Source organism: Hirundo rustica, chromosome 18 (assembly GCF_015227805.2).
Source record: "Hirundo rustica isolate bHirRus1 chromosome 18, bHirRus1.pri.v3, whole genome shotgun sequence".
Taxonomy (NCBI): Eukaryota; Metazoa; Chordata; class Aves; order Passeriformes; family Hirundinidae; genus Hirundo; species Hirundo rustica.
The window spans coordinates 11,609,627-11,632,082 of record NC_053467.1 but is presented as its reverse complement, the minus strand read 5'-3'; the positions used below and the strand labels follow the sequence as shown (position 1 = coordinate 11,632,082).

Here is a 22,456-nt window from a genome sequence, read left to right as displayed (position 1 = left end):
CGCCGCCGCGCGGCCCCGGCCCTGCCGCCGCCATATGCGGCCCGGCCGGCCCCGGCGCTCCGCTCCCCAGGGGCGGCCCCGCCGGCAGGGCAGAGAAGCGCGGCGGAACGGGGCCGCGAGTCCCGGCGTCCCCGGGCCCGTCCCGCCCGGTCCCGGCAGCGCTCACCATCCGGGTCCCGCCGCACGCACGTGTCGCCGCACGGCCGCTCGCCCGCCGCCGGCACAAACTCCTTCCGCGCCGGCCCCGCGGGGCGGCTCCTCCCGGCGCTGCGCCCCGCCTCCGAGCGGCCCCGGCGCCCCGCCCGGCGCAGCCCGGAGCCGCGGCCGCTCCGCCTCCTCCTTCGGAAGAGCCAACGGGGGGGACGAGCTCCGCCCGCCCGCTGCGAGCCCCGGCGCGGGCGGGGGCGGCTGCCCCGGCGAAGGTAGCGCCGCTCTCACGAGGGGACATTTCCACGAGGGACAGGCCACCATGCGGGGTCCCGGCCCCAGCCTCGCCCCTTGAGACGTGGCCCCGCTCCCGGTCTGCTGCCGGTGCCGTCGGATCCCGCCCTCGGAGCTGCCGCCGGCATCCGAAGGTGGGCCCGCAGCAGCTCTTCCCCTCCCTGTCTCGTCCCTCTCCCTCCGCGGGGATCGCTCCTCTCCGCAGCCGAGGAGGGGCCGGGGAGCTCCGGTTGGGTCCGTAGGGGCCCGGGCAGGGTTCCAGCCGAGCCGCCGCAGGCCCGAACCGGAGCAGCGGTCCTCGCCCCTCTCCCCCCTTGCCCTGGAGCTCCCGGCTCGGACCCTCGGCGGGTACCGGGGCGGCTCCAGCGCCGGACGAGGAGACGGAAATCACGGCACAGGGACGACAGAGCCGGCGGCAAAACAAGTGGCGATATTGAAGTCAAAGACAGAGGAGCAGCAGCGACAGGAGCACAACGGGTACAGCCATACAGAGCGCGCGGGATGCGCGGTCGGGACTGAGTAAAGGTTGGGTTTTTTTTTTCTTTTTCTTTCTTTTTAATTTTTCTCTTTAATATGTTGAAATTGCCCAGACTGGTCCAGTACGACATCTCAAACCTTACAGCATGAAAACCCCCCCTGGCACAGGGCTGCAGGGAGCATTCCCGGCACGCTCCCAAAGCCATGGGCGCGCGTGCCAGTGCCGCGACGGCTCCGCGGCACACGCCAGCATCGCTGTGGCGTGGGGATGGCTCAGAGAACTTGGGGCCGAGGCGTGTCAGGGGCTCACCGGAGGGGACGGGTTTTCCTGCAGCTCCCCTGCTGCCAGTTCCAGGCTCCACTCCCGACACTGCAGAGAAGGGAGCTTGCCTGGCTGCAGTGGTGCCGAGGGCCGTGGCATGGCCCGGATCTGCACGAGGTGATGATGGACACCCTGCGCCCGTGCACCCAGAGCTCCGGCCCCTGGTGCCCTGCCAAGGGTTCCAGGTGGCATCTGCAGAAGGGTCTGTAGGAGGCTGCAGGGGAACGGAGACCCCTGGAGAGAGGACCATGTGGAGAGAGGGGCAACAGTACACAGGTACATGTCAGGGGTCACCCCAGATATGCTAACATGCCCCTCCAGCATTTTGGGACAAGGCACCTGAGCAGGAGTCATCTGGCCCTGTGAAAGGCCTGGAGCCCTTGCTTGGGTTCTGCCACATGGTAAATAAAGCCTCCCAGAGCCCCTGCCCAGAGGGGTACACTTTGGGCACCCCAAAGGGAGAGGTAGGTGGTGGGGGAGGTGTACAGCAGGGTGGCCAGGTGCTGCGGTGGGGAGGGCTGTGTATCTGGAGCTGTGGAGCAGGCTCCCGCAGCGGGGCTCTGGTAGACCTGCTACGCAGCCAGGGCAGCTCCCACCGCCCACAAGGGCTTGATTCCTTCACAGCTGCCAGAGCTGCCAGAGCCAAGCATGGCTGGGGGATCGTGACCCTGGCGAGGAGGTCCCCACGCCCTGCTCAGCCCTGCCACGAGCGAAGGATGCCCAGCGCGGCTGTGGGCTGCCAGGAGCCTGCAACAGAGCGGGTCCCTGTCCCTGTCCCCCACACACGTGTGGCAGCCGCCAGGGCCCCCTGCGGCCGAGTGGATTTTCATGCTGTCTCCAGGATTTGATATCAGCGTGGACCAGTCTAACATCTCGCAGGTTTTTTCTACTGGCTACTGGAATGCGCTCGTTTGGCTTAGGGGTCCTCAATGTCGAGAAACTCTTGCTTGGGGGGGGCCATGCCGCGGTACCAGGCGCACGAGCCGTCGCTCCTCTTGATGCAGGCGTAGTGCTTCGCCTGCCGCCCATCCACGTTGTTCTTCTCCATCGCCCAGTCTGTCCAGAGACACTCATCCGAGGAGGAGACGAAGCAGGGGATGGAGAGGCAGCGCGAGATCTGTGCATAACAGAGACTGTCACCCACCAGCCCAAGGGGGCACTGGGCTGGGGGGAAGCAGCACGCTCTGCTTCGTCCACCCCCCCAACTCTGGACAGGGATGCCAGGCTGACCCTGCCCTGTGGGGCACGGTGGGGATGCAACCCCAGTGCACGGAACTGGGGAACCCCTGGCTGCCAGTCCCAGGGCTGGCTTTGGTTCCCAGCCAGAGGAAGACGGAGGTAGGACTGCTCTTCCTGTCTGGCACAGCCAGGGCTGCCCTTCCTGTGTCCCTGCACAATGTCACCCTTGAAGGACAGGGAAGAGCATCTCACTGTGGAGACCACCCCTGCCTGGGGGCTGCGGACCCTCCCTGGCGTGGGGCGTGGGGCATGTGGGAGGCAGCCTGGTTGCTCACCTTGCACTCGCAGCCCATCTGGTACCGCTGGTTTAGGCTCTTCTTCTGGGTTGGGGTCAGCGAGTCCCAGGTGGACACCAAGTCACAGAGTGTGATGTGCATCTTGCCATTGCCCTCTGACTTTCCTGCGGAGAGGCCACACAGACCACTCAAGAGGGTCCACCAGGGCCTTGAGACCCCGCGTTGACTCGTGCTGCCTGGGGCCCCTCCCCGTGCACTGTCCCTGGTGACCTCTGCGGAGCAGAGGCCTGTTCCCCAGCTGTCCCCACCACAGCTCAGGTGGGTGGCCTGTCCCCCTCCTGCCGAACACAGCCAGGGGGTTCCCGAGGGCTGGTGGCAGGAGCAGGGGAGGCAAGGGGGGAACGTGCCCAGTGAGCAGGCACACATCAGGCGTCTTGTCGGGCACGAGGCATCCGGGCCAGCGCTGTGCCGACATCCCCCAAGAGCCCTGCCCGCAGCGCTCACCTGCAATGAGATACTCCTTCTTCCCGCCGGTGTCCAGCAGCCGGCCGCACACGGCAGTGGATGGAGCCGTGTAGATGAACTCTATGTCCTGGTCAGGGCCCTTGAACATCTGGGGAGCAGAGGCAGGAGTGAGTGGCTGGTGAGGGGGCTGGCCCATGCCCCCGTCCTCCTGACCCGATGTGCCCCGTTACCTTGATCTGCTTGATTTCATACTGGATGCGTTTGATTGGGTTCCCGTATATATCGTTCCCCGAATCCACCTCTTTTGCAGAGACGGCCTTGGCTCGGATCACTGGAAGGGAGAGGTGAGGTAAGTGGGGCTGACCAGTCCCACTCAGCCCCTGCATCTCACAGGGTCTCCCACCTTCACCGGGGACTGCTGCCCGCAGCTGACCCCACCGCCTGCCCGGCTGCCCACAGAGCCGGCTGCCACCCGCTGATCCCGAAGGGACGGGGCTCTGGCACGTGCAGGACAGTGACCAGCAGCACCCTCAAGGCGGGTGATAAGGAAAGTTCACAAGAGGCTCGCCTGGCCCCGGGGCTGGTGTAGCACTGTGACAGGGGCCAGCTCTGCCGTGGCAGGGTCCCTGAGGTCATGCTGCTGCCACATCCCGGGATGTGCGGTCCGGTCCGGCACGTGAGCGCTCGGCACGTGGCAGTGACCTGCAGGGGGACAGGCGGGCAGGGCAGGCAGCCAGCTCAACCTTACGGGCTGGGACATGGGGCTGGCTCATGCTGGGCAGGTTGCCTGGGTCCCTGCACTGCGACCCGCAGCCCCCTGGTTGTGCCCGGCTCCCTCCACCAGTGCGGGGACTGAAGCTCCCAGGGAGCCCCAGGGATGCTGATGGGGAAGGGGACAGTGGCAGTCCCAAAGCCCTGCCAGCCCCCCGAGCACTGTGGAGCAGGGAACAGGGAGCTGGGCACTCCCACGGAGTTCATCCTGGCTCATGTCCCCGCTGAAGGGTGCTGGGCTGGGAGCAGCCAGGGACATGCAGAGGTCACCCACTGCCTGGCACAGAGAAGCTTCTCCCACCTGGCATGGCCAGGAGAGGGAATCTGACCGCACTCTATAAATACTGCGGGGTGTGGGGGCATGCAGACAGGCTATTTGAGCTGAAGGTCAGGGGGGCATGGCCCCACGTGGGCACCAGCAAGTGCCAGCAGTTTACACTGGAAAGGTGAGAGCAGCACCAACATAAGCAGGGACCAGGGAAGAGGATTCCCAAAATCCCCAGTCACCAGCAGCACTCGTTCAGTGCAGAGCTGGGGGAAGCAATGGCTGCACTGGAGGCTTTCCCAACTGCTTCCATCCCTTGGGAAGGGCTGGGCTGTCCAGACACAGTGGCAGCGCCTCAGCCACGCCTGGGGACAGTGCCCACTCCTCTGTCAGCAGTGTGCTGGGATCACCGTGGACACAGGCCACCCCTCACCCCTGCGGCCACCACGTCTGCCGTGTGCCAAGCCCTGCTCGCCACCGGCGTAACTCGGGTGCAACCAGTGCCGGCCCTGTGGCTCCTGTGCGGGGAATGGTTACTGGTTCAGTGGGCTCCAGCGTTTTCCATTCACGTGCTGATGAATCACTTGACAAAAATGCAGCCCGATTCTGGGTGGATTTGTTCTGAACAGTGCGGCTTTGTGGAGGGGACGACTGCGCTGTGCTTTCCCCGCCAAGACCCCGCAGCGCAGCCAAGCTGCTCCACGCCCGCCAGGAACCAGGGCAGCGGAGGGAGCCCTGAGGAGAGCCTGGGATGAGGAGGCTGGGCAAGGGATGGAGGAAACGCCCGTGTGCCCAAGAACCAGTAGTCAGACCTCCCCAAATGCCCCCATTGGCCTTGTCACCCATCACTCCTGCTGCCAACCTGGGCGACCACCATCCAGGGAGCCCAGACCCTCTGTGAAGATGAGCCAAGGCTCTCTGGCTCCTGGGGCACACGGCAGGCACAGCACTGCTGGCACTGGCTTACCAAGTCAGACCAGGGAAATGCTGGAAACGCTTCTTCCCCAGGCAGGCCAAGCAAGAAGGCTCTTGGTGGGAGCAGAGGGTCCCCTGGCAGAGTGGGACCCCCACTGGTGACATCTCCTGTGCAGCTCCCCAGGGCTGCCGCTGTGGCCTCCCCTCCAGGGCAGAGAGACCCTGCAAGGTCAGCAGGTCTCCTTGCTGCCCTCTGCCACCAGCATCAGTCCCACTGCACCGGCAGGTGCCACAGTGCCATGAGGAAGGGTCCCACACCAGGACCCAGGACCTTGTACCACTCCCCCTGGCTGGGTGATGGCACAGATCAGCCAGGAGGGACCAGGGCCACAGTGCAGCTCCAGGAGCAAAGCCAGGGACACACAGAGTCACCCAGCACCACAAAAACACCAGGTTGTCTCTCTGGGCTTGCCAGTGTTGGGGTTTGTCCTCCCTGGCCCCATGTGGGGCTACCCACCTCAGGGCACCACTCTGCTCGCCTGTGCCCCATGGGAAGAAGGGCAGCACAAGGATCCTTGGCCATGGGAGCCTCCCTTCTGGCCCAAGACTTGCAGAATGGCTGCCCCTTCTGCTGCCAGCCCACCCCAAACCCCACCAAACCCCACCCACCCACCGGGCAGCTGCCCGGGAAGCGCCAGTGCCCACGGACAGCAGGGGCCACCGTGGGCTGAGTGCCCAGGGAACAAAGCTCCCTTCTCCAGGGCGGCTGGCAGTGGAGGGGCTGGCCACCAGTGCCAGCGCTGGCCGCTGCCTGCCTGGCACCGCCAACCCGGGCACCTGACCCCTGGGTGAGGGCAGCCCCGCGGTCACTCCGGCCCTGCTTGAGGCCGGCAGGGCTGGGGAGATAGCTATCGACCCCGGGAGGGATCCCCGCACCCCGGCCCTGCCCGGCGCAAGGGCAACAACCGCATGCCAGGTGCTTGCCGGCATCCCGGCGCCCGCCCTGGCACAGTGGTTTGAGGATGCTGCGGCCGGAGGCGTGCAGGGCCGAGCAGGGCGGAGCAGGGGAGGGAGCGGCGGCCACGGAGACTCCCAGCGGTGCCCGTGGGGCAGCGGGTCCCACTCGCCCGCCGCCCTGCGCGGGGGCCACGGGCTGGGCGCTGCCGTGGCCGCGTGCGTCATTCCGGCCGCTGACGGGAGCGGGATGGAGCCCAATCAGCGGCAGCCCCCGCCTCAGCCCGCGGCCCCTCTGCGCCAGCCGCACGGGAGGGCTCGGCTGCCGCGCTCGGCAGGGCGGCACCGGGCACGGGGAGCGCCCCGGGAGCGCCCCGGCCCCGCCAGGCTCGGCGAGGTCTGCAGGCAGCTGCACCCCGCAGGGACAGCCCCACCACTGCCCCGCAAATCTCCTCCTCTGCCCGGGCCCTGCTGGCTGCTGGCAGCCCCCACGCTCACCGTGCCTGTCCCGAGGAACCGGGCACTGGAACCACCGGGATCAGGGCAATGCTGTCAGGGGCCGCAGCCCTGTCCTCGATCCCCTGCCCTCGCCCGTCCCATCCACTGCCTCCCCCTCGCAGGGACAAGGCCATGGCTTGGCCTAGGAGGGGTCAGCATCACCCCCTCACACCCCACATCCCCGCACTGCTCCGGAGGAGATGGAGCAGAAGCCGGGTTTCCTGCTGTGGCCCCTGGTCTGGCTGTGGCACCACTGAGCAGTCAAGCATCTCCTGCAGCAGAGCAGCCACCAGGCCCCACTGCCTGGGCACAGCCCCAGTGAGGGATGGCGGATGGGGCAGCCCCAAGCCTTGGGGCCCTACAGAAAACCCCTGCTCATCTCAGGAGCCAGGACATGCAAGCGCAGGCTGGCAGGTTCTAAGTCACCAGCCCCAGTGACACAACCCCAGCCCCTCTATGACCCCCAGCCCCTCAGGCACCCCCCACATAATGCAGAGTTGCATCTGCCTCCCAGTGCACCTCATGGAAGTGCAGCCCTGGCCTGCGGCTCTCCAGTCCCTGCACGGCAGAGGAAGTGCAGGGGCAGGTGCAAGGCCAGAGGGGCCATGGGGATATGCCAGGCACTGGCCACGCTATGGAGAGGAGAGCCCAGAGCCAGGACCCCACACTGTGCTCACCCTGATACCCCATACTGAGGGTTGAGCATGAGTCTTGAGGCCCGTTCAGCTTGGGTGCACCCACCCAGCACTGCAGGACATCAGCCATCCCCACACCACCACATTTCTGTCAAGGGCTCAGCCTGGACACAGCTCCCTCCAGCCGCAGCAGCTGGGAAAGGTCCCAGCAGCACCGGGGACCCCAGGATCTCCCTGGGCTCCACACACCTGCTGGAAGGGAACCGGCTGAGGAACATCCCAGCTCCAGAGAGCATCCGGGGGGAAGATAAGAAGCAGCAAAAGGCCAGTGAGCACAGGATCATCCCAGGCTGTGCCCCACTCTGTCCCCAAGCCCAGCACCGTTTTCACGTAGGCCCACACGAGGCACATTTGATACAGACGAGCTGCACAAGCGACTTGGGCTGGTGGCAGCCAGCCAGGAGGTGCCAGTGCTGCCGGCAGCGCGGCTGGGAGGACGCTGCCTCGGCAGGACAGGCTCCGGGTGCCTGCAGGACGGGCACCTGCTGAGGGCAGCGGGGCAGCTGGAGACCAAGGCTCAGCGAGGCAGTGCCCTCCCAGGGGACGGTGCAGACAGCCAGGGCCGCCAAGACAGACAGTGACTCAGCAGCTGAGTCAGGGCTGAGCCGGCACCCCACGATGGGCAGTGAGTCACGAGTGCCCCGAAAGCTGATCCTGACAGGAGCGTGATGGGAAGCCACAGCCGCGCTGCCCGAGCAGGCACAGGGCATCCTGTGGGCCAGGGGCACCGGCTCCAGCAGCAGCTCCAAAAATCCAGTGCTCCATTTTGTCTCAAAACCTCCCTGTCCTCAGCGCGCCTCGCGGTGAGGCCGGGCACTCGAGGCGGCAGCCGAGTGCTGGGGGAGTTGCCCTCAGGGAGGAAAGATGCTGGGAGTGGGGTCTGGAAAGGACGCCTGTGAGGAACATCCCGGATCTGGAGCAGGGGACAGGGCAGGGCCATCCAGAGGTTGGGGCTGCCTCAGTGTTTGGGAATGCTACCTCTCCAGCTGAGCCTGGGAACGGGCCCGTGGAGGAAAGCGCCGGGAACTGGGGCTGGCCTGTTCGGTTCATATGTTAAAATTTAATAAGGGCATTATTCATAGAAAGAGGAATCCAGATCCCGGCGCTGCCAAGCCCTCCCTTTCAGCAGCATCCAAGCCGAACAAAGTGGGACGGGGGAAAGGAAATGCCTGGAAATAAGGCGCAGACAGGGGCGACCGAGCCGTGGCGGCAGCTGCAGGGGACGGGGGCTCCTCTGGGCTCCGGGTCGGTGCCGCGGCCGCGCTCGGAGGGTCTCGGCCGCCCCCGGGCCCCGGCCCCGCGCTGCCACGTACCTCCGCGGTGTCATCAGAGTCGGGGGAGGCCGGACCTCCCGTGTCATTCACCGGGGGCGGCGGCCGTAGCCGCGCTCCGGTCGCCCCTCGCAGCGGCGAAGCCGCTCCCCGGGAGCGGGGCCGGGCGCGGGAGCCCCCCCGAGCCGGCGGGAGGAGGCGCGGGGCGGGACGGGCACGGCCCGGACGGAGGGACCGCGCCCGGCCGCGCATCCGCGCCCGCCGACACACCCCCGGGCCGGGCCGGAGCCGCGGGCAGGTGCCGGGGGTCGGGGGGCTCTGCCCGCGCCCCGCCCGCCCCGCGCCAACTTTCCGCTCCTTCCCCCGCCGGGAAGTTGGCTCGGGCGGGGCCGGGCGGGGGCTCGGGGGGCTCGGGGCGGGGTTCCCCGCGGCGCTCACCTACGTCGGCGTTGCAGAAGGCCTGTTGCGGGTGGATGGGCGAGCAGCTGCAGGCGTCGGCCGGGCGGGCCCTGCCGAGCAGCAGCACCGCCAGCCAGGCCAGCAGGCTGGGCAGCGCGGCGGGCATGGTGCGGGGGCTGCGGGCGCGGCCACCCGGCCCCGATCCCGCACCCACCGCCGGGCCCGGCCGAGCCGCCGCCGGGAACTTGGGTCCGGCCGGGGCGGGCGCTCTGCGGCCGCCGCTCCGCTGCCTTCGCGGAGCCGTTCGCTTCCTCCCCGCCGCGCTCGGCCTCGCTCTTTAACGTGCTCCGGGGATCTGCTGCTCCTCCTCCGCGTGGCGCGGGGCCAGCCCGGCTGCGCCCGCCCTCCGCGGGATGCGGCTCCGCCGCGACCGCTGCCCCCGCCCCGGCGCGGCCCCCGCCGCGGGCACCGGCCGCCCCCCGGCCCCATCGCTCCTGGAGCCGCCGCCCCGGACCCCAAACCCCCGCTCCGCAGCTGCCCCCGCCCACGCCAGCGGACAGGCAGCAGTTCTGGCCGTGCCCGACAACTCCTCCCAACCTTCGGCCCCTCCAACACAGCTTGTCCCATACCCGAGTTCCCCTGCCTGCTTCCTGCTCCCACTGGGGGTCCTGTGCTACAGCGACCTGCCCGAGGCCGCGGGCCTCTCCCCCCAGGCGGCAGCTCCTGCCCTGGAGCACGGCTCCAAAAACCCACCCTGTCTCTGTCCTGGATGCATGATGGGGTTTAACCTCGGTGGGCAGCTCAGCCCCCAGCTGCTTCTGGTTCATTCTTCCCAGCGGGGTGGTGAGAGAATTGGGAAGGGGAAAGTGAGAAAACTGCTGGCTGTGTTAAAGGCAGTTTTACAGGTGAAGCAAAAGCCACACGTAAGCAAAGCAAAGCAGGGAATTCTTTCACCCCTCCCCATGGCAGGCAGGTGCTCAGCCATCCCCACGGCAGCCAGGCTCCAGCACATGACGGTGACTGGGAAGATAAACGCCATCACTCTGAATATTCCCCCTTCCTCCAGCTTTATACCCGAGTATATTCCATATGGTGTGGAACACCCCTCTGTGTCCTCTCCTGACTCCTTCTGCCCCCCACAGCCCCTCACTGGTGGGATGAAGAGCAGAAGAGGCCTCAAGCTGTGAAAATGCTGCTCAGCAGTAATGAAAACATCCCTGTTCCCGGCACAAATCCAAAACACTGCCCTACACCATCTAATATGGAAAAAACAGTCGCTACACCAGTCCAAACCCACACACTGTGTCACCACGGAGGTGTCAGGATGCTGCTGCTGTCACTGTGCCCGTTCTCTGTGCCTGCCTGGCTGCCGAGAGGGCTCCCTCTCCCCAGCAGTGCCCTTGTCCCAGCAGGGTGGGCAGGGACACAGCTCTCGAGCACAGCTGGGCCAGGTGTCACGGGCATGTGTTGGCAGGACAGCCACCACCCTGGCCACAAAATATGCTCCTGAGCCAGCCTCTTGCCACAGCACTGCCGTGGATACTCGCAGAAGAGGGAAGTAATAGAGATGCTGCACCTCCAGGATGAGAAAAAACAGCAGAACTGGGCAGCTGGACCTGGCCCAGACCCTGACAGCCTGCAGGGAACACGTGGCAGGTGACAGCACCGACAGTGCTGGGATGACACCTGGAGATGGGGCTCCAGGCTGCCAACTCCACTCTGGGGCTCACGGTCTGCAGAGGCTGCAGCAGCAGCAGGATTTCCTGCCGGTCCAGCTGCCTGAGGCATTGGAGCTGCTGCCCCGCAGTGCTGAGGGCAGGGGGGATGAGTGCTGAGGGGATGCTTCAGCCCAGGGGACAAGAAGGGACCAGGTAGCAGGGACAGCCCCTGGCACAGCCCTGGGGCCACAACAGGTGCTGTGGGGCTGGCGGTGCTGGGCTGGGAAGGTGAGTGAGGCCGGGAGACATTGCCAAGCAAAGTGCAATGGTTGAGTGGCCGTCGTGGACTGTGGCCAGCTGGCACCCAGCGTGGGCTGCAAGTGCATCCTGGGTGCCCTGGGCCGGGTGCTGCACGATCCCGAGGCCACGTGCAGGGGCCGGAGCCAGGTCTGTCCGTGGCGCTGGGGACAGGTCCGTGTCTAGAGACAAGCGCATCCGCTCGCAGCCCAGCACTGGCCGAGTCATTGTCTGGGCTAAATGAAAACACATGTCTGGCGTTCTGCATGTCTCGCAGAGGTGCTGACACTGTAAACAGCGATGGGGGGAGCAGCCTGGCCGGGTTCTTGGGAGGGCTCCATCCACTCTGCGGATCCTTCCACCCAACCGCAGCCTGACTGCTGCAGCAACGGGCAACACCTCTCCCTCCCTGAGCATGGCTGCACCCCACAGCACAGCAGTGACAGGGCATGACAGAGGGATCCAGGGGGCACAAGGGCCCCCAAACCACAGTGGCCAGGCCCAGCTCCCCGAAGCCCTACTTGCTGGCAGAGCTGCCCTAGGGGCAGTGTGAAAGGGGACCAAACTGGGGACACCACGAGCCAAACACCGGTCCTGGTGTGAGGATATGCTGCCCTGTGACCTGGGGCAGGGCAGCGTGGGCAGGCCAGGAGCCGCAGCCCCCTTAGTCAGAGGGGTCAGGAGGGCCCTGGGGTCAGCAAATGCCCCTTTGACACCTGTGGTTCCTGAAACCACACAAGTTCATCTTGGGGCCCACAGGCTGTGGCTGCAATTTCACAACATGCTGGTGAGCGTGGGGAGGGCTCCCTGGCCAAAGCCCTGGGCTGCTGCAAACACTTCTCAGCTGCTGCTGGCTCTGGGAAGCAGAACTGGAGCTCCTGGCTCTGCTCCTGCACCGAGCACGGCAGCCCTTGGACAGCATGGCTGCACCGTCGCCAGCGCCCAGCAGTTCCTGTCCAGGGCTCAGCTCTTCCCAGAGCTGACAGTTCTGGGGCTGGAGGCATTTCTGGGGCCAGAGCCATGTGCAGCCAGGCCTTGGAGAAGGCACACGGACACCTCTGAGGGTGTGGCCTAGGAATGGCACTGGGATGGGCCCACTTTACATCTGGCCACAGCTGGTGGCCCCATCACCCACACTCGCCCCCCCTGCCCCCCAGGCACAGCCGCTGTGCTGGAACCACAGTGGCGAGGGAACTGCTGCATCCCCTGTGGCCACAGGAGCAGAGGGACACTGTCCCCTCCCATGTGAGACTTTTCTCCAAAACAGGCCCCCTGTCACCCCAGCCATCACCTCACCCAGCTCATGGGAAAAGGGAAGGAAAACCAGCATCTGGAGAAAAAATGCCTGATGAAATCCCCCAAGTCTGACCCACTCTGGCTGCGCACCCCCTCCACCCCACGGAGGAAGCCCCATGGCACACAAGGCAGAGCTGCAGAGCTGGGGCTCAGCTGCAAACCCAGAGTGCGGATGTCACCAGAGCCACCGAGCCCGCACAGATGGCTCTGTTGCAATCCAGGGCTGGGCACTAAGGCGGCAGCAGGGCCTGCCTAGGCAGCACTCCAGGACAGTCCCGGGGCCGGGAGCACGCTGTGGTGGCAGTCCCTTGCCACCAGGTGCCACTGCCGAAACACTTGCACCACACCTGCTGCAGCTCAGTCAACGCTTTACAGGAGAGCCCAGGGCCAAGGGCAGAGCTGGGAACGCTGCCTGACACCCCGGGCTAGGAGCAGGCCAGCAGGGCCCGCCCACGTCCCCAGGCTGCCCGCTCGCCTCCACTCGGTGCAGATGTCTGTTAAATAAACTCAATGCCCTCGTACTTCACACTCCCAATCCTGGTCTCAGGCAGGAGGAAGCGCCCGTCCAGCGTGAAGGCCATGATGTAGCTGGAGATCTTGCCATTGTCCTCTTCTGATTTTAGCGCCACGATGATCTGGTCGTCCGTGTCCGGGATGAACTTGAAGGAGGAGAAGCCGTGGGTGGGAACCACGTCGCCCACACGCCCCACTGTCACATCCCCAAAGTCCTGGGTGGAGCTCAGCAGCAGGTTGGTGCCTCGCTGCTCGTCTGCCTGCTCGCTGTAGCGCTCGTGGCTGGCACGGCGCGGCAGGAAGAACCAGCGCTGCAGTGTGTCACTCCAAGAGGCCGACTCATGGATCAGGTACCCTGCGGCAGGAGCGGAGTGTCACCACCACCACGCTGGGCCGGGACCCTCCCCCTTCCCCTTCCCCTTCCCCTCCAAAACACCCCACAGCCCTGCACAGGCATCCCCGATGAGCTTTTCTGCCTGCTCCTGTCCCACTGCCTGGCAGCAGCACCCCAATTCCTCCCAGAGCCAGGCAGGGGCACCCAGTACACCCCACTCTGCCTGAGGGCCCAGCTGCCAGGGCCAATGCCAGCTGAGCCTGCCTTCAGCTGCTCCTGGCACAGGCAGCAGAGGAAAATGACCAGGACAAGAGGAGATCTCTGGCCTCCAGCAGCCTTTAAATCTCACCCAGCGCCAGTATCCCCGGGGGAGGGTGACTGTATGGCTCTGGAGCCATCGAGAGTGCGGGATACAGGGTGGCGGAGGTTGCCCTGCTCCATACCTGGGGGCCGGATCCCTGCTGCAGCCCTCAGCGCGTTGTAGTTTGTCACCCAGTTCTCGTGGCTCACGTCACCCTTGTAGCCAATGACCTTCACCCACTGGGGGTTCTCGTTCACCACTTCCCCTGTCGTGGTGGTCCACTCCTTGCCCAGTCCTCCCACATACAGGTGCTCATCCTTCACTGCCAGCCACTCCGCCTTGAAGCCTGTGGTGGAAAGCATGGCTTAGGGGGGGCTCAGTCAGCACATCAGACTGCCCCACGTACCCCAAACCCTACACCCCTGAGCCCGGTGCTGGGCAGTGTCCCCCATGCAGCCAGCTGGTCTCTCGGCAGGAACTGCCCTGTCTTGGCCAGGCTCAGAGGTCACAGGAAAGGTGCAGACCACCCCAGCAAGCTGAAAAGAGCCAAGGGCTTCACAGGGCAGGACGGGAGCTCACCTTTCCCCACAGTGCCGTCCCCATCTGGGAGGATCACCCAGGGCACCACCTTGTTGCCCTCGATCTGGTAGACCACCCCTGTCCGGTCATCCACTGCGTACAGCTTCCCGTTGAAAACCACCAGCTCCGAGAGCTCCATGCCGCGGCCCTTCTCAGCCAGGTGGGACTGCAGCATGCTCTCGTCCTTGTCCCACTCCACCGTCACCCTGTCCCCACTGTCTGACAGTACCAGGTAGCCCTTCTTCAGATAACTGAACCAGGTGTGCTCCTGGGAGCCCCGGGACTGCGTGTCCAGGTCCGCAATGACGCCGATGCGGTAGCGCACGCCCTCGGGGTTTCTCTGCGGCGGGGACAGAGGGTAGGTGTCATTGTAGCGGTCTCCCGCCCGCAGGCCAAGCTGCCAGGTGCGAGGGCTGGGGGGGCCATGCCGTGCTGGGGAGGAACGGTGCAGGCAGAAGAGCAACAGCACGAGCCCCAGGCAGGCTGAGGACAGCACGATGGCCTTCCAGCGCAGTCGGAAGCGGGGGTCAGCACCCTTGGTCATGGACGCGAGGACGGGCAGACCACCCACGCTGATCCGGAGGGGGCTCATAGACTCATGGCAGGGCGGGACTGGCATCAGAGAGGGGGCGAGGAGAGCCTGGTGGAAAGAGGGGAGGGAGAAGGTCAAAGAGCTGGATTTGGTGCTGACCGAGCTCTGGGTACAGCAGAACACAGCCAGGAGAGGCCCCATCCCCTCCCCTGCAGCAGAAGGAGCTCCCACCCCATGCAGGTAAGAGCCACCATGCCCAGGGGCTGTTTGCTGCTGGAACCACCCCCAGCCCCTCTCACCTGGCTCCCTCTGCGCCCCCTGACCGGGAGCCACAGCGTGTTGGCAGGATTGCACGACCTGCCCGGCGCCTCTATCTGTCCCATGGTCACTGCAGCTCAGGCAGAGAACTGAGGCACCCGGCTCAAGCCGAGCACGGTGTCACAGTGTCCTGGGGCACGTCCCCACAGTCCTGAGAGGGAGTGGGCTCCCCTCAGGTGCCTCCAGAGTGGCTGGGCAGCCTGGCCCAGCTCCCATGGCCCTGAGAACCGACCCCACTGACGGAGCCGTGAGCTTGTCCCCAGGCCACACAGGGACACTGAGAGACACGTGGCAGCTCCGCCCAAGCAGGATGCCAACACCTGAGCAGGAACTGCAGTGCCCAAGGGAAAGACACCCTGACCTGCCCAGCCCCACAGACACGAGACCCCCTCATCCCTGCCCAGGCTCACAGCGCGTCCTCCACACGTGAGCATCGTGAGCCCACCCCGGGTTGTGCCCACCTGCGGGCCCGGGGTGCCAGCAGCCCCCGTTGGTGCCACCTCCCTCCCTGTGGCAGCGCTCCCGCAGACGGGCACCACTGGACCCGTGCTCACCCCGTGCCATGCAGCCTGGGGCAGAGACCCCCACCCCGGGACAGAGATCCCCAGCTGCCATCCCAGGGTTCTCCACAACGGGCCCATCCCGCAGGGTCTCAATGTGCCTTTCAGAGCGGCAAACAGAGGGGGCATTGAGCCTGGAGGGCCGGCCCCGGACAGCGGAGCTCCGGCGCGGCACAGGCACGGAGCCCGCGGGTCGGGGGCACGGGAGCGCCTCTGGTCCTGCCGGGATCCCGGAACGAGGGCCTCGGCACAGCCCCGGGGACCCCTCCAGGTGCACGGACCCCACCGCGTTTGTAACCCGCTCTGAGCACGGCCACGAGAAACCCTCAAAACCGCGGGGCACGGTCACGGGCACCCCCGGGCACGGACACGGGGATCCCCGACACCCCCGGGCACGGACACGGGACACCCCTGTAAGGACACGGGAACTCCCCGCCTCCTCCGGGCGTGCCCTTGGGGACCCCCGCGCCCCTTCCCCGGCCGAGCTGACGGGCAGCCGGGGCACCGCCCGGACCGAGCGGGGCCCTGAGGACCCCCGCGGCCCCGAGACCTCCGCGCGGGGCACGGCCCCGATGACCCCGCCGCTGCCGCCCGGGCGGGGTGTTCGAGGTCCGCGGTGCCCCCGTCCGGCGGTGACCCCCGCCTGCCGGCCCGGCCCGGCCCGGCGCCCCCCGCCCGTGTCCCCGCTCACCGCGGCGCCGCCTCCGCCGCGCGCAGCCGCCGCCGCCGCCGCCTACAGCTCCCGGCGGCCCCGCGCGCCGCGCCGCGCCTGGCAGCGGCCAGACCGCCCCGTCTGGCACAGAAACTACAACTCCCAGGAGATCTCGCGCGTCACCGCGCCCCTCAGCGCCCCTCCCGCCGCGCCGCGGGAGCTGCCGGGAGCTGTGGTCCACGCTGAGCGAGGCCCGCCGTAGCCGGGCGCCGCGCACGGGCGGCTGCAGCCCAGCGGCGGGGGCAGTACGGGCCCGAGGCGGCTCTGCGGGGCGGGCACAGCCCGGCTGCCCGGCGGGCATGACCCCAGTGCTGTCCTGCTCCAGCCCGCAACACACTCTGTCCTCGTCCTGGTTGCCCCCGTGTCCCGCCGCCACTCGGTGTGGGGGAGCGGGGTAGACCCCGCCGCGCAGCTTGGGACCCGTGTGCGTGTTCGGCTGTCAAAGGCCGGAGCTCGGCGGGGCTGTGCTGGCTGTGGTGCCCTCGGGGCAGGGTCCTGCGCCGGGTCCAGCTGCACACGGCGGGGTCCCGGGCCCTGCGGCGCCTCTGGAGAGCCGCTGGCGCCGTGCCGCCTCCGCTCCCGGTGCGGCGGCCCCGGGGCACGAACGGCTGAGGCGGCCGGTGCCGGGAGCACACATGGTTAAGGCAGCCGCGGGCGCACATCTGGCGGGGGAGGGCTGCGAGCCTCGTCCCGCGCCTCGCTGCCTCCTGCGCTTCCAAAAAGTGTATTTCCGCCCGGGCCGGGCGAGGAGAGGCGGCTCCGGAGCGGGAGGCAGCGGTCGGCCTCGGGCAGGCTCCGCGCTGGCCCGGGCGATGCTTTAGGGCAGCAAAGGCAGCGCCGCGAGGGACAAGCCGTGCCCCAGAGGTAGGTGGGGGCAGGTTCGGGAGGCTGACGATCGCCCCCGGAGCTGCAGGGGTCGTGCTCCCATCCGCGGGCGCTGCGGCGGCGGTACCGGGAGGCGGCTCCGCCTCGACGGGCGCACGGGTGTCCTGGCGCACGCCCAGCGCGGGGATCGGTTCCTGTGCCCCTCATCCAGCGAGGCCCTTGCCCTGCCTGCGAAGGAGCAGTGAGGACCACAGGGCTGAGCCCCACAGTAATGTGAGGGCACAGCACGATCCACCGCGGCTCTGGGAGGACACAGATCCCCCCCAGCCCTGCCACCGCTGCGTTCCCCAAAACCCCCGTTGCTATGAACACATCAAGCCCACGCTGGGCGTTCTTCGGCATCGTTTTGGGGGTCACAGTGGCTGTTGGGGTCCCCAGCACAACGTCTTGCTGGTGCTACAGAAGCTGCAGGGCTGCAGCTACCCCAACCTCCTTCCCCATGTCTTCCCCAAGCAGCCCCCATCCTGCTCCCTGCCGTGTCTGCCCTGCTCCAGGGGGAAAAAAGGGCTCTGCAACCATTCCAGCATCTGCAGCAGAACGTGGGGCACCTGGCCCACCATCAGGACCCCAGAGGCACAGGGGTTCTGGCTGCTGTGGTGCAGGGGAGTTTGTATCCACCACCCTAAATGGAGAGGGTGAGCTGGGGGTGCACGTCCTGCTGCCTCCACACTGCCCTGAGCCCCTCATCCCTCCCCTAGGGTTTGTTCCGTTTCATCCTAGTCTTCATCTCCATCTGGAATATATTTTGAGATGTTTTGACTCGCAGTCCCAAGGCTTCTGCAGCCACTGAGTTTAAATCTCTGACTGCTGCTGGAGAGCAGCCAAGCCTGACTGGAAAACCCGCGTCCCTGGGCAGGGCTGTGTGTGCCCGTGCACAGGCGGGCACCTCCCGTCCAGCACACCTGCAGCGTGCAGCCAGCCCCGTGTGCTGCTGACAGCACCCTGCGTGCACCGCACACCCCCTCTGCTCCCGGCAGCCTGGGAAGCGCTGCCTTCCCCCCTGGGAACTTCCTGGTGGAGGGTTTCTCCTCGTGGAGCAGCTCCCTGTGACGCTGCGTTTTCCCCAGGGCCCAGCCTGCTCCAGGTCCCAAAGGAATGCCTGGTGCGATGGTCCCAGAGCCGAGGGAAAGCCACAGGCTTCCCAAAGCCCCGGCGTGCTCCGTGCCGTGTTCAGTGCTGTGCATCTGGCACAGCTGGAGGCCAGGCAGGGAGAGCAGAGTCGGGGCCGAAGCTCCCTGGGTGATACCTGCACACAAGCCCCTGGCTGGCCTCCTCCATGCTTCTATCCATGGGTCCGCTTCTCCCCTGCCTCCCTCCACACCTGGCAGCGCCGAGACAACGGCTGAGAGACGGAGAGACGGGAGCACCGGGAAGTGTATGGAGGGGCCGGGCCCTTGGCAGAGGGTTTGAGCAGCAGGAAAAGCCCTTTGGAGCCTTTCCCGATCCCTCCGCCCCTTCCCGGCTCCAGTGACTCATAATCCAGGCATCCGCCCCCGGCCTCAAACGCCCTCCGCACCCGCTGCGGGGGCACGCAGGGTCCCTTGGACCCCACACCTGGGGACAGTGGTGACAGCCCCCGGTCACTGACGGCAGACCTCGGTGCTCTGAGAGCAGGCGCTCACCAAAACAACAGGATTCTGCCCCAAAATCCGCAGTGGCCTGGCTCAGCCGCAGAGCACGGGACAGGGCTGAGAGGGCTCTGTGCTCCCCGGGAGCGATGCTTCGGGATCCCGCAGAGCCCGTGGAGCGCGGCCGGGCGCTGCCGCGGGAGGCTCTTCGGGAGGGAGGACGGCGAAGGCCACACCCATATTCCAAGCCAGGGAGGCACCTGGCTGAGATAGGAGCCTGGCGAGCAGCCGTCCCCATCCCGGCTCCGAGCCTGCCGCCGCGGGATGCCCAGCGCTGGGCAGCGCTACACCCCTGTTTGGCCAAGGCTGTCCTGGTGCCTCGGGGCCAAAGGGCGAGGTGCTGCGTGCCCGGCCCCACGTCTCCAGCAGATACGGTTTTGATAATAGAGGGAGAGGTCACGAAGCGCCCAGGCTGGGCCACAATGCCACCACCTCTCCAAATATTAGTTTTGGCCCCATACAGGGTGTGGGCTCTCCGAAGGGTTTCTCCCTGTGGCAGCCAGCTCCCAGACAGGGCTGCCAGCCCACATCCCTCTTGTCTCCTTGCCAACCCTAGGGCTGGCAGCCCCCAGGGCACAGGAACCCCTTGCAGGAGTGGGGTGCAGACCCTCTCCGGGCCCGGCTGGGGTCCCACACACAGGCAGGGCTGCACCCTGACACTTGCTCCATGGCATCTGGAGCTGTCTATCATTTTTCAGGTGCTGACATCCTAAATCACTGCTCTTGGGCGTCCATGGGAGGCAGCAGCAGCAATTGGTCCAGGACTTGGCCCGGTCAGAGGCTGCTGCTCTGCTCCACTCTCAGCTTCTGAGGTAATCCCATCTGCCATATGTGCCAGGGCTCAGGGGCTGCACGGCCCCGGCCCTCATGTTGGTGAGCCCAGAGCCCCTGAACTGCCCCAGTGTGGGTCTCCCCAGGTGCTCACGGGGGTGACACTGTTCCACAGCCCAGCCAGAACTCAGGGGCTGTGCAGTGCACAGGTCCTGTCCCAGGACAGCTCGAGGCATGGCTGGGCTGGGAGTCTCCTCATTCCTGTCCCCCTCAGCTGTCCCTGGCCCCTCACAGGGCACTGCCAAGGCATGGAGGGGCTGTGGGTGCATGGTGTCCTTCTGATCTTCCTGCTGCCCTGCCCTGTGGGGAGCCAGACCAGCTCCATCCCTGACCAGCGATGGTGGACAGACCCCAATGAGGCCCCATCCCAGCACCAAGCTGCCAGGTGAGGGGACCCCAGAGCCAGGGTGCTCTGCAGCGGGGGCCAGGGCAGCCCCGGCACTGCAGAGGGCCCCCGTCCCCCTGTTGTGCTTTGCTTTCTGCCTTGCCAGGGCCACGCAGGAGCAGAAGGCCAATGATGCCCGGGAGGGGCTGCCCCCACAGCCCCGCTGTGTCCGCTGCTGCCCCCCACCCGAAAAGCGCTTCTACCCCCAGTACCAGCCCATGCCTCAGATCAACATGACCATCCTGAAAGGTGAGGGCAGGCAGGACCCCGCACTGTGTCGTGTGCAGTGCCCCAGGTCCGGGCTCACAGTGCCAGCTCTTGCAGACTGGGAATGAGAAGCTGGGGTGGTGCCAGTGGTCCTGTGTCCTGCACAGACATGGCAGGAGCCACACTGGGGTGTGAGCAGCCCCTGCCCTGGTGGATTCTGGGCAGCAGCCTCAGAGCCTGGGGAGGGGCAGATGCGGGACTGGGGGGTCCCTGCTCCGTCCATCCATCTCTGGCCAAGGTGCTTTCGTGGTGCCAGGTTCAGCCCTGGCCCCTGCCTGACAGCCCAACTCTCCCTCCTGCTCTGCCCAGGAGAGAAGGGGGACCGCGGTGAGCGTGGCATGCAGGGCAAGTTCGGCAAGACGGGGGTGGCCGGCAGCAGGGGCCACGCAGGGCCCAAGGGACAGAAGGGCAGCATGGGCGCCCCCGGGGAGCGCTGCAAGAGCCACTACGCTGCGTTCTCTGTGGGCCGCAAGAAACCTCTGCACAGCAACGACTACTACCAGACCCTCATCTTCGACACGGAGTTTGTCAACCTCTACGACCACTTCAACATGTTCACGGGCAAGTTTTACTGCTACATCCCCGGGATCTACTACTTCAGCCTCAATGTGCACACCTGGAACCAGAAGGAGACGTACCTGCACATCATGCGCAACGGGGTGGAGGTGGTGATCCTCTACGCCCAGGTGAGCGACCGCAGCATCATGCAGAGCCAGAGCGTCATGCTGGAGCTGAAGGAGCAAGATGAAGTCTGGGTGCGGCTCTACAAGGGTGAGCGTGAGAACGCTGTCTTCAGCGACGAGTACGACACTTACATCACCTTCAGTGGCCACCTCATCAAGTACAGTGGGGACCCCTGAGCACCAGGCCCTTCCCACTCCTCCTGTGCCAGGCCAGGCGGCCAAGGAGCCCCTGTCCCTCTCATCCCAGGAGTGCCACCCCCATTATGCTGTTAGTCACCCTAGTGCCACTACCCCCAGCAGCTGCACCAGTGTGTGAATTCCCCCTCTCCAGCACCTCAAGGCCAACCAGACACACTTGGAAGAGTTGGAGCAATTTTAAGCCCCTGCCACATTAGTGACCAGGAAGCAGCTGCTCAGCTGGGATGGGCAGGGAGCTCCCGCCTCTCCCCACTGCAGAGCTGGGCTTGCCAGGTACAAGGGAACAGTGTGACTGCTGGTGCCCTGGTGTGCCAGCGCTGACACTGGCACCGTGTTCCTCCTCGTGCCAGGCTGTGCCCCCCGGCTGGAACGGGCAGAAGGTGCTCAGCACCATCAGGAAAGGCAATAGATAAACCACTAAAGGCCCTCTTTCTTCCCACGTTGCAGGTGTTGCAATGGGGGACTGGGTACCCCTGTGGGAAGCAAATTGTGTCAGTTCCTCTGCAGATTGCGTCACTGCTCCCCGCAGCCTCTTCTCAGGAAGGGCTCTCTCCCCACCAGAGCCCTGGGCGTGGGGCCTTTGGCCTCAGCCACTTCCTCTTCCGTTAGGTTATCTGCTGGCCAGGCTTCATGTTTGTGTAGATGCAGCAGTGGCGTGGGCCAGCACGCTGACCCCCCACTCAGCTCTTGCCACATTAAACACCTCACGTCTCCAGCCTTGCTCACACCCTCAGTGTCCTCTTGCCTTGTGTGTGGGGGGGCTCAGAGGGACCCAGGGCAGGGTTCTGCTCCGGGGGTGCAGGGGCTCCCCGAGAGCTGAGGACTGGCACAGTGCTGCTGAGCTGGGGCTGCAGAGGGAAGAGCAAACTGTCCCTGGAGAGCCGGGAGAGCTGTGCCAGGCACTGCATGGACCAGCTGCGCCCCAAGGGCTAGGGGCTGCGTGCAGTGACAGAAGTGTCAGCCTGGGAACAGGACAGGCTGGGAAGGGTGGCAGGGTTGTCAGGAGTCCAGGTTATCCGGCACATTCACGGAGGGGAGATCGGTCTGAGGTGAAGCTGGGTGTCAGGGTCTGGGCTGGCGGGTGCATGGCTGGGCTGAGCAGGGCTGCAGCACCCCAAGTACAGGAGGGAGGGGAACGGGCTGGGGGGACTGAGGATGACCTTAAATAGAGCCCTGAGCCCTGGCCCCACATATGGGGAGTGGGTGGATGGTGGAGGCCAAGTGAGGCAGGTCAGGCCTTTCACTGCTGTGCCTGTGGGGTCGGGGCATCAGCCCAGGGCCCCAGCCCTGTCCCGTGGCATGGGCAAAGCTCCTTGGCCCTGGGGACCAGGTACCATCTCTGCCCCAGACTGCACAGCAGGGCCTGTTACGGACACGGGTTGCATCCCAGAGCAGACACTCCTGTCCTGGGCCAGGCGTTCTGCCCCGGGACACACAAGCCATCCAGAGGCACGCGGTTTCCTGCCCGGGACGCGCAGCCCATCCCAGGACACGCGGTCCATCGCGGGGCACGGGGCGGGCGGTGCCCGGG

General features: G+C 66.3%; 3 protein-coding genes across 5 annotated transcripts; 1 reads left to right on the top strand and 2 right to left on the bottom strand.

The window, feature by feature from the left end:
* Positions 1–851: 851 nt before the first annotated feature.
* TIMP2 (TIMP metallopeptidase inhibitor 2) lies at positions 852–9,226 on the bottom strand. Its single transcript, XM_040081906.1, has 5 exons — positions 8,988–9,226; positions 3,411–3,511; positions 3,220–3,328; positions 2,755–2,879; positions 852–2,357 (listed from the first exon to the last, which is right to left on the bottom strand). Exons 1-5 carry the CDS (start codon positions 9,112–9,114, stop codon positions 2,157–2,159), a joined length of 663 nt encoding a protein of 220 aa, XP_039937840.1. The 5' UTR covers positions 9,115–9,226; the 3' UTR covers positions 852–2,156.
* A 1,003-nt stretch (positions 9,227–10,229) lies between these two features.
* Positions 10,230–16,064, bottom strand: CANT1 (calcium activated nucleotidase 1). Of its 2 annotated transcripts, none has more exons than XM_040081763.2 (4): positions 16,028–16,064; positions 13,927–14,566; positions 13,490–13,693; positions 10,230–13,067 (listed from the first exon to the last, which is right to left on the bottom strand). In XM_040081763.2, the coding sequence occupies exons 2-4, from the start codon at positions 14,543–14,545 to the stop codon at positions 12,697–12,699; spliced, it is 1,194 nt and encodes a 397-aa protein (XP_039937697.1). In that variant the 5' UTR covers positions 14,546–14,566; positions 16,028–16,064; the 3' UTR covers positions 10,230–12,696. The 2 variants fall into 2 exon arrangements, with proteins under 2 accessions (XP_039937697.1, XP_039937696.1); XM_040081762.2 differs by lacking the exon at positions 16,028–16,064 and adding an exon at positions 15,238–15,471.
* A 584-nt stretch (positions 16,065–16,648) lies between these two features.
* Positions 16,649–21,652, top strand: C1QTNF1 (C1q and TNF related 1). Of its 2 annotated transcripts, none has more exons than XM_040081765.2 (5): positions 16,649–16,912; positions 19,260–19,373; positions 19,607–19,777; positions 19,884–20,026; positions 20,354–21,652. In XM_040081765.2, exons 3-5 carry the CDS (start codon positions 19,641–19,643, stop codon positions 20,902–20,904), a joined length of 831 nt encoding a protein of 276 aa, XP_039937699.1. In that variant the 5' UTR covers positions 16,649–16,912; positions 19,260–19,373; positions 19,607–19,640; the 3' UTR covers positions 20,905–21,652. The 2 variants fall into 2 exon arrangements, with proteins under 2 accessions (XP_039937699.1, XP_039937698.1); XM_040081764.2 differs by having other exon boundaries at positions 16,651–16,912; positions 19,627–19,777.
* Positions 21,653–22,456: the final 804 nt, after the last annotated feature.

Bases quoted from the DNA above. Each gene is read 5' to 3' on its own strand.
- C1QTNF1 (XM_040081765.2), top strand. From the start codon at position 19,641: ATGGAGGGGCTGTGGGTGCATGGTGTCCTTCTGATCTTCCTGCTGCCC. The intron at 19,778-19,883 runs GTGAGGGGACCC...CTGCCTTGCCAG, and splicing joins TCCCAGCACCAAGCTGCCAG to GGCCACGCAGGAGCAGAAGG. The intron at 20,027-20,353 runs GTGAGGGCAGGC...TGCTCTGCCCAG, and splicing joins CAACATGACCATCCTGAAAG to GAGAGAAGGGGGACCGCGGT.
- CANT1 (XM_040081762.2), bottom strand. From the start codon at position 15,465: ATGCCCCCTCTGTTTGCCGCTCTGAAAGGCACATTGAGACCCTGCGGG. The intron at 14,567-15,237 runs GTGGGCACAACC...TCTTTCCACCAG, and splicing joins CTGGCACCCCGGGCCCGCAG to GCTCTCCTCGCCCCCTCTCT. The intron at 13,694-13,926 runs GTGAGCTCCCGT...TTTCCACCACAG, and splicing joins GGACGGCACTGTGGGGAAAG to GCTTCAAGGCGGAGTGGCTG.
- TIMP2 (XM_040081906.1), bottom strand. From the start codon at position 9,114: ATGCCCGCCGCGCTGCCCAGCCTGCTGGCCTGGCTGGCGGTGCTGCTG. The intron at 3,512-8,987 runs GTGAGCGCCGCG...TCTCCCTTCCAG, and splicing joins CTTCTGCAACGCCGACGTAG to TGATCCGAGCCAAGGCCGTC. The intron at 2,880-3,219 runs GTGAGCGCTGCG...GCCTCTCCGCAG, and splicing joins GAAGGAGTATCTCATTGCAG to GAAAGTCAGAGGGCAATGGC.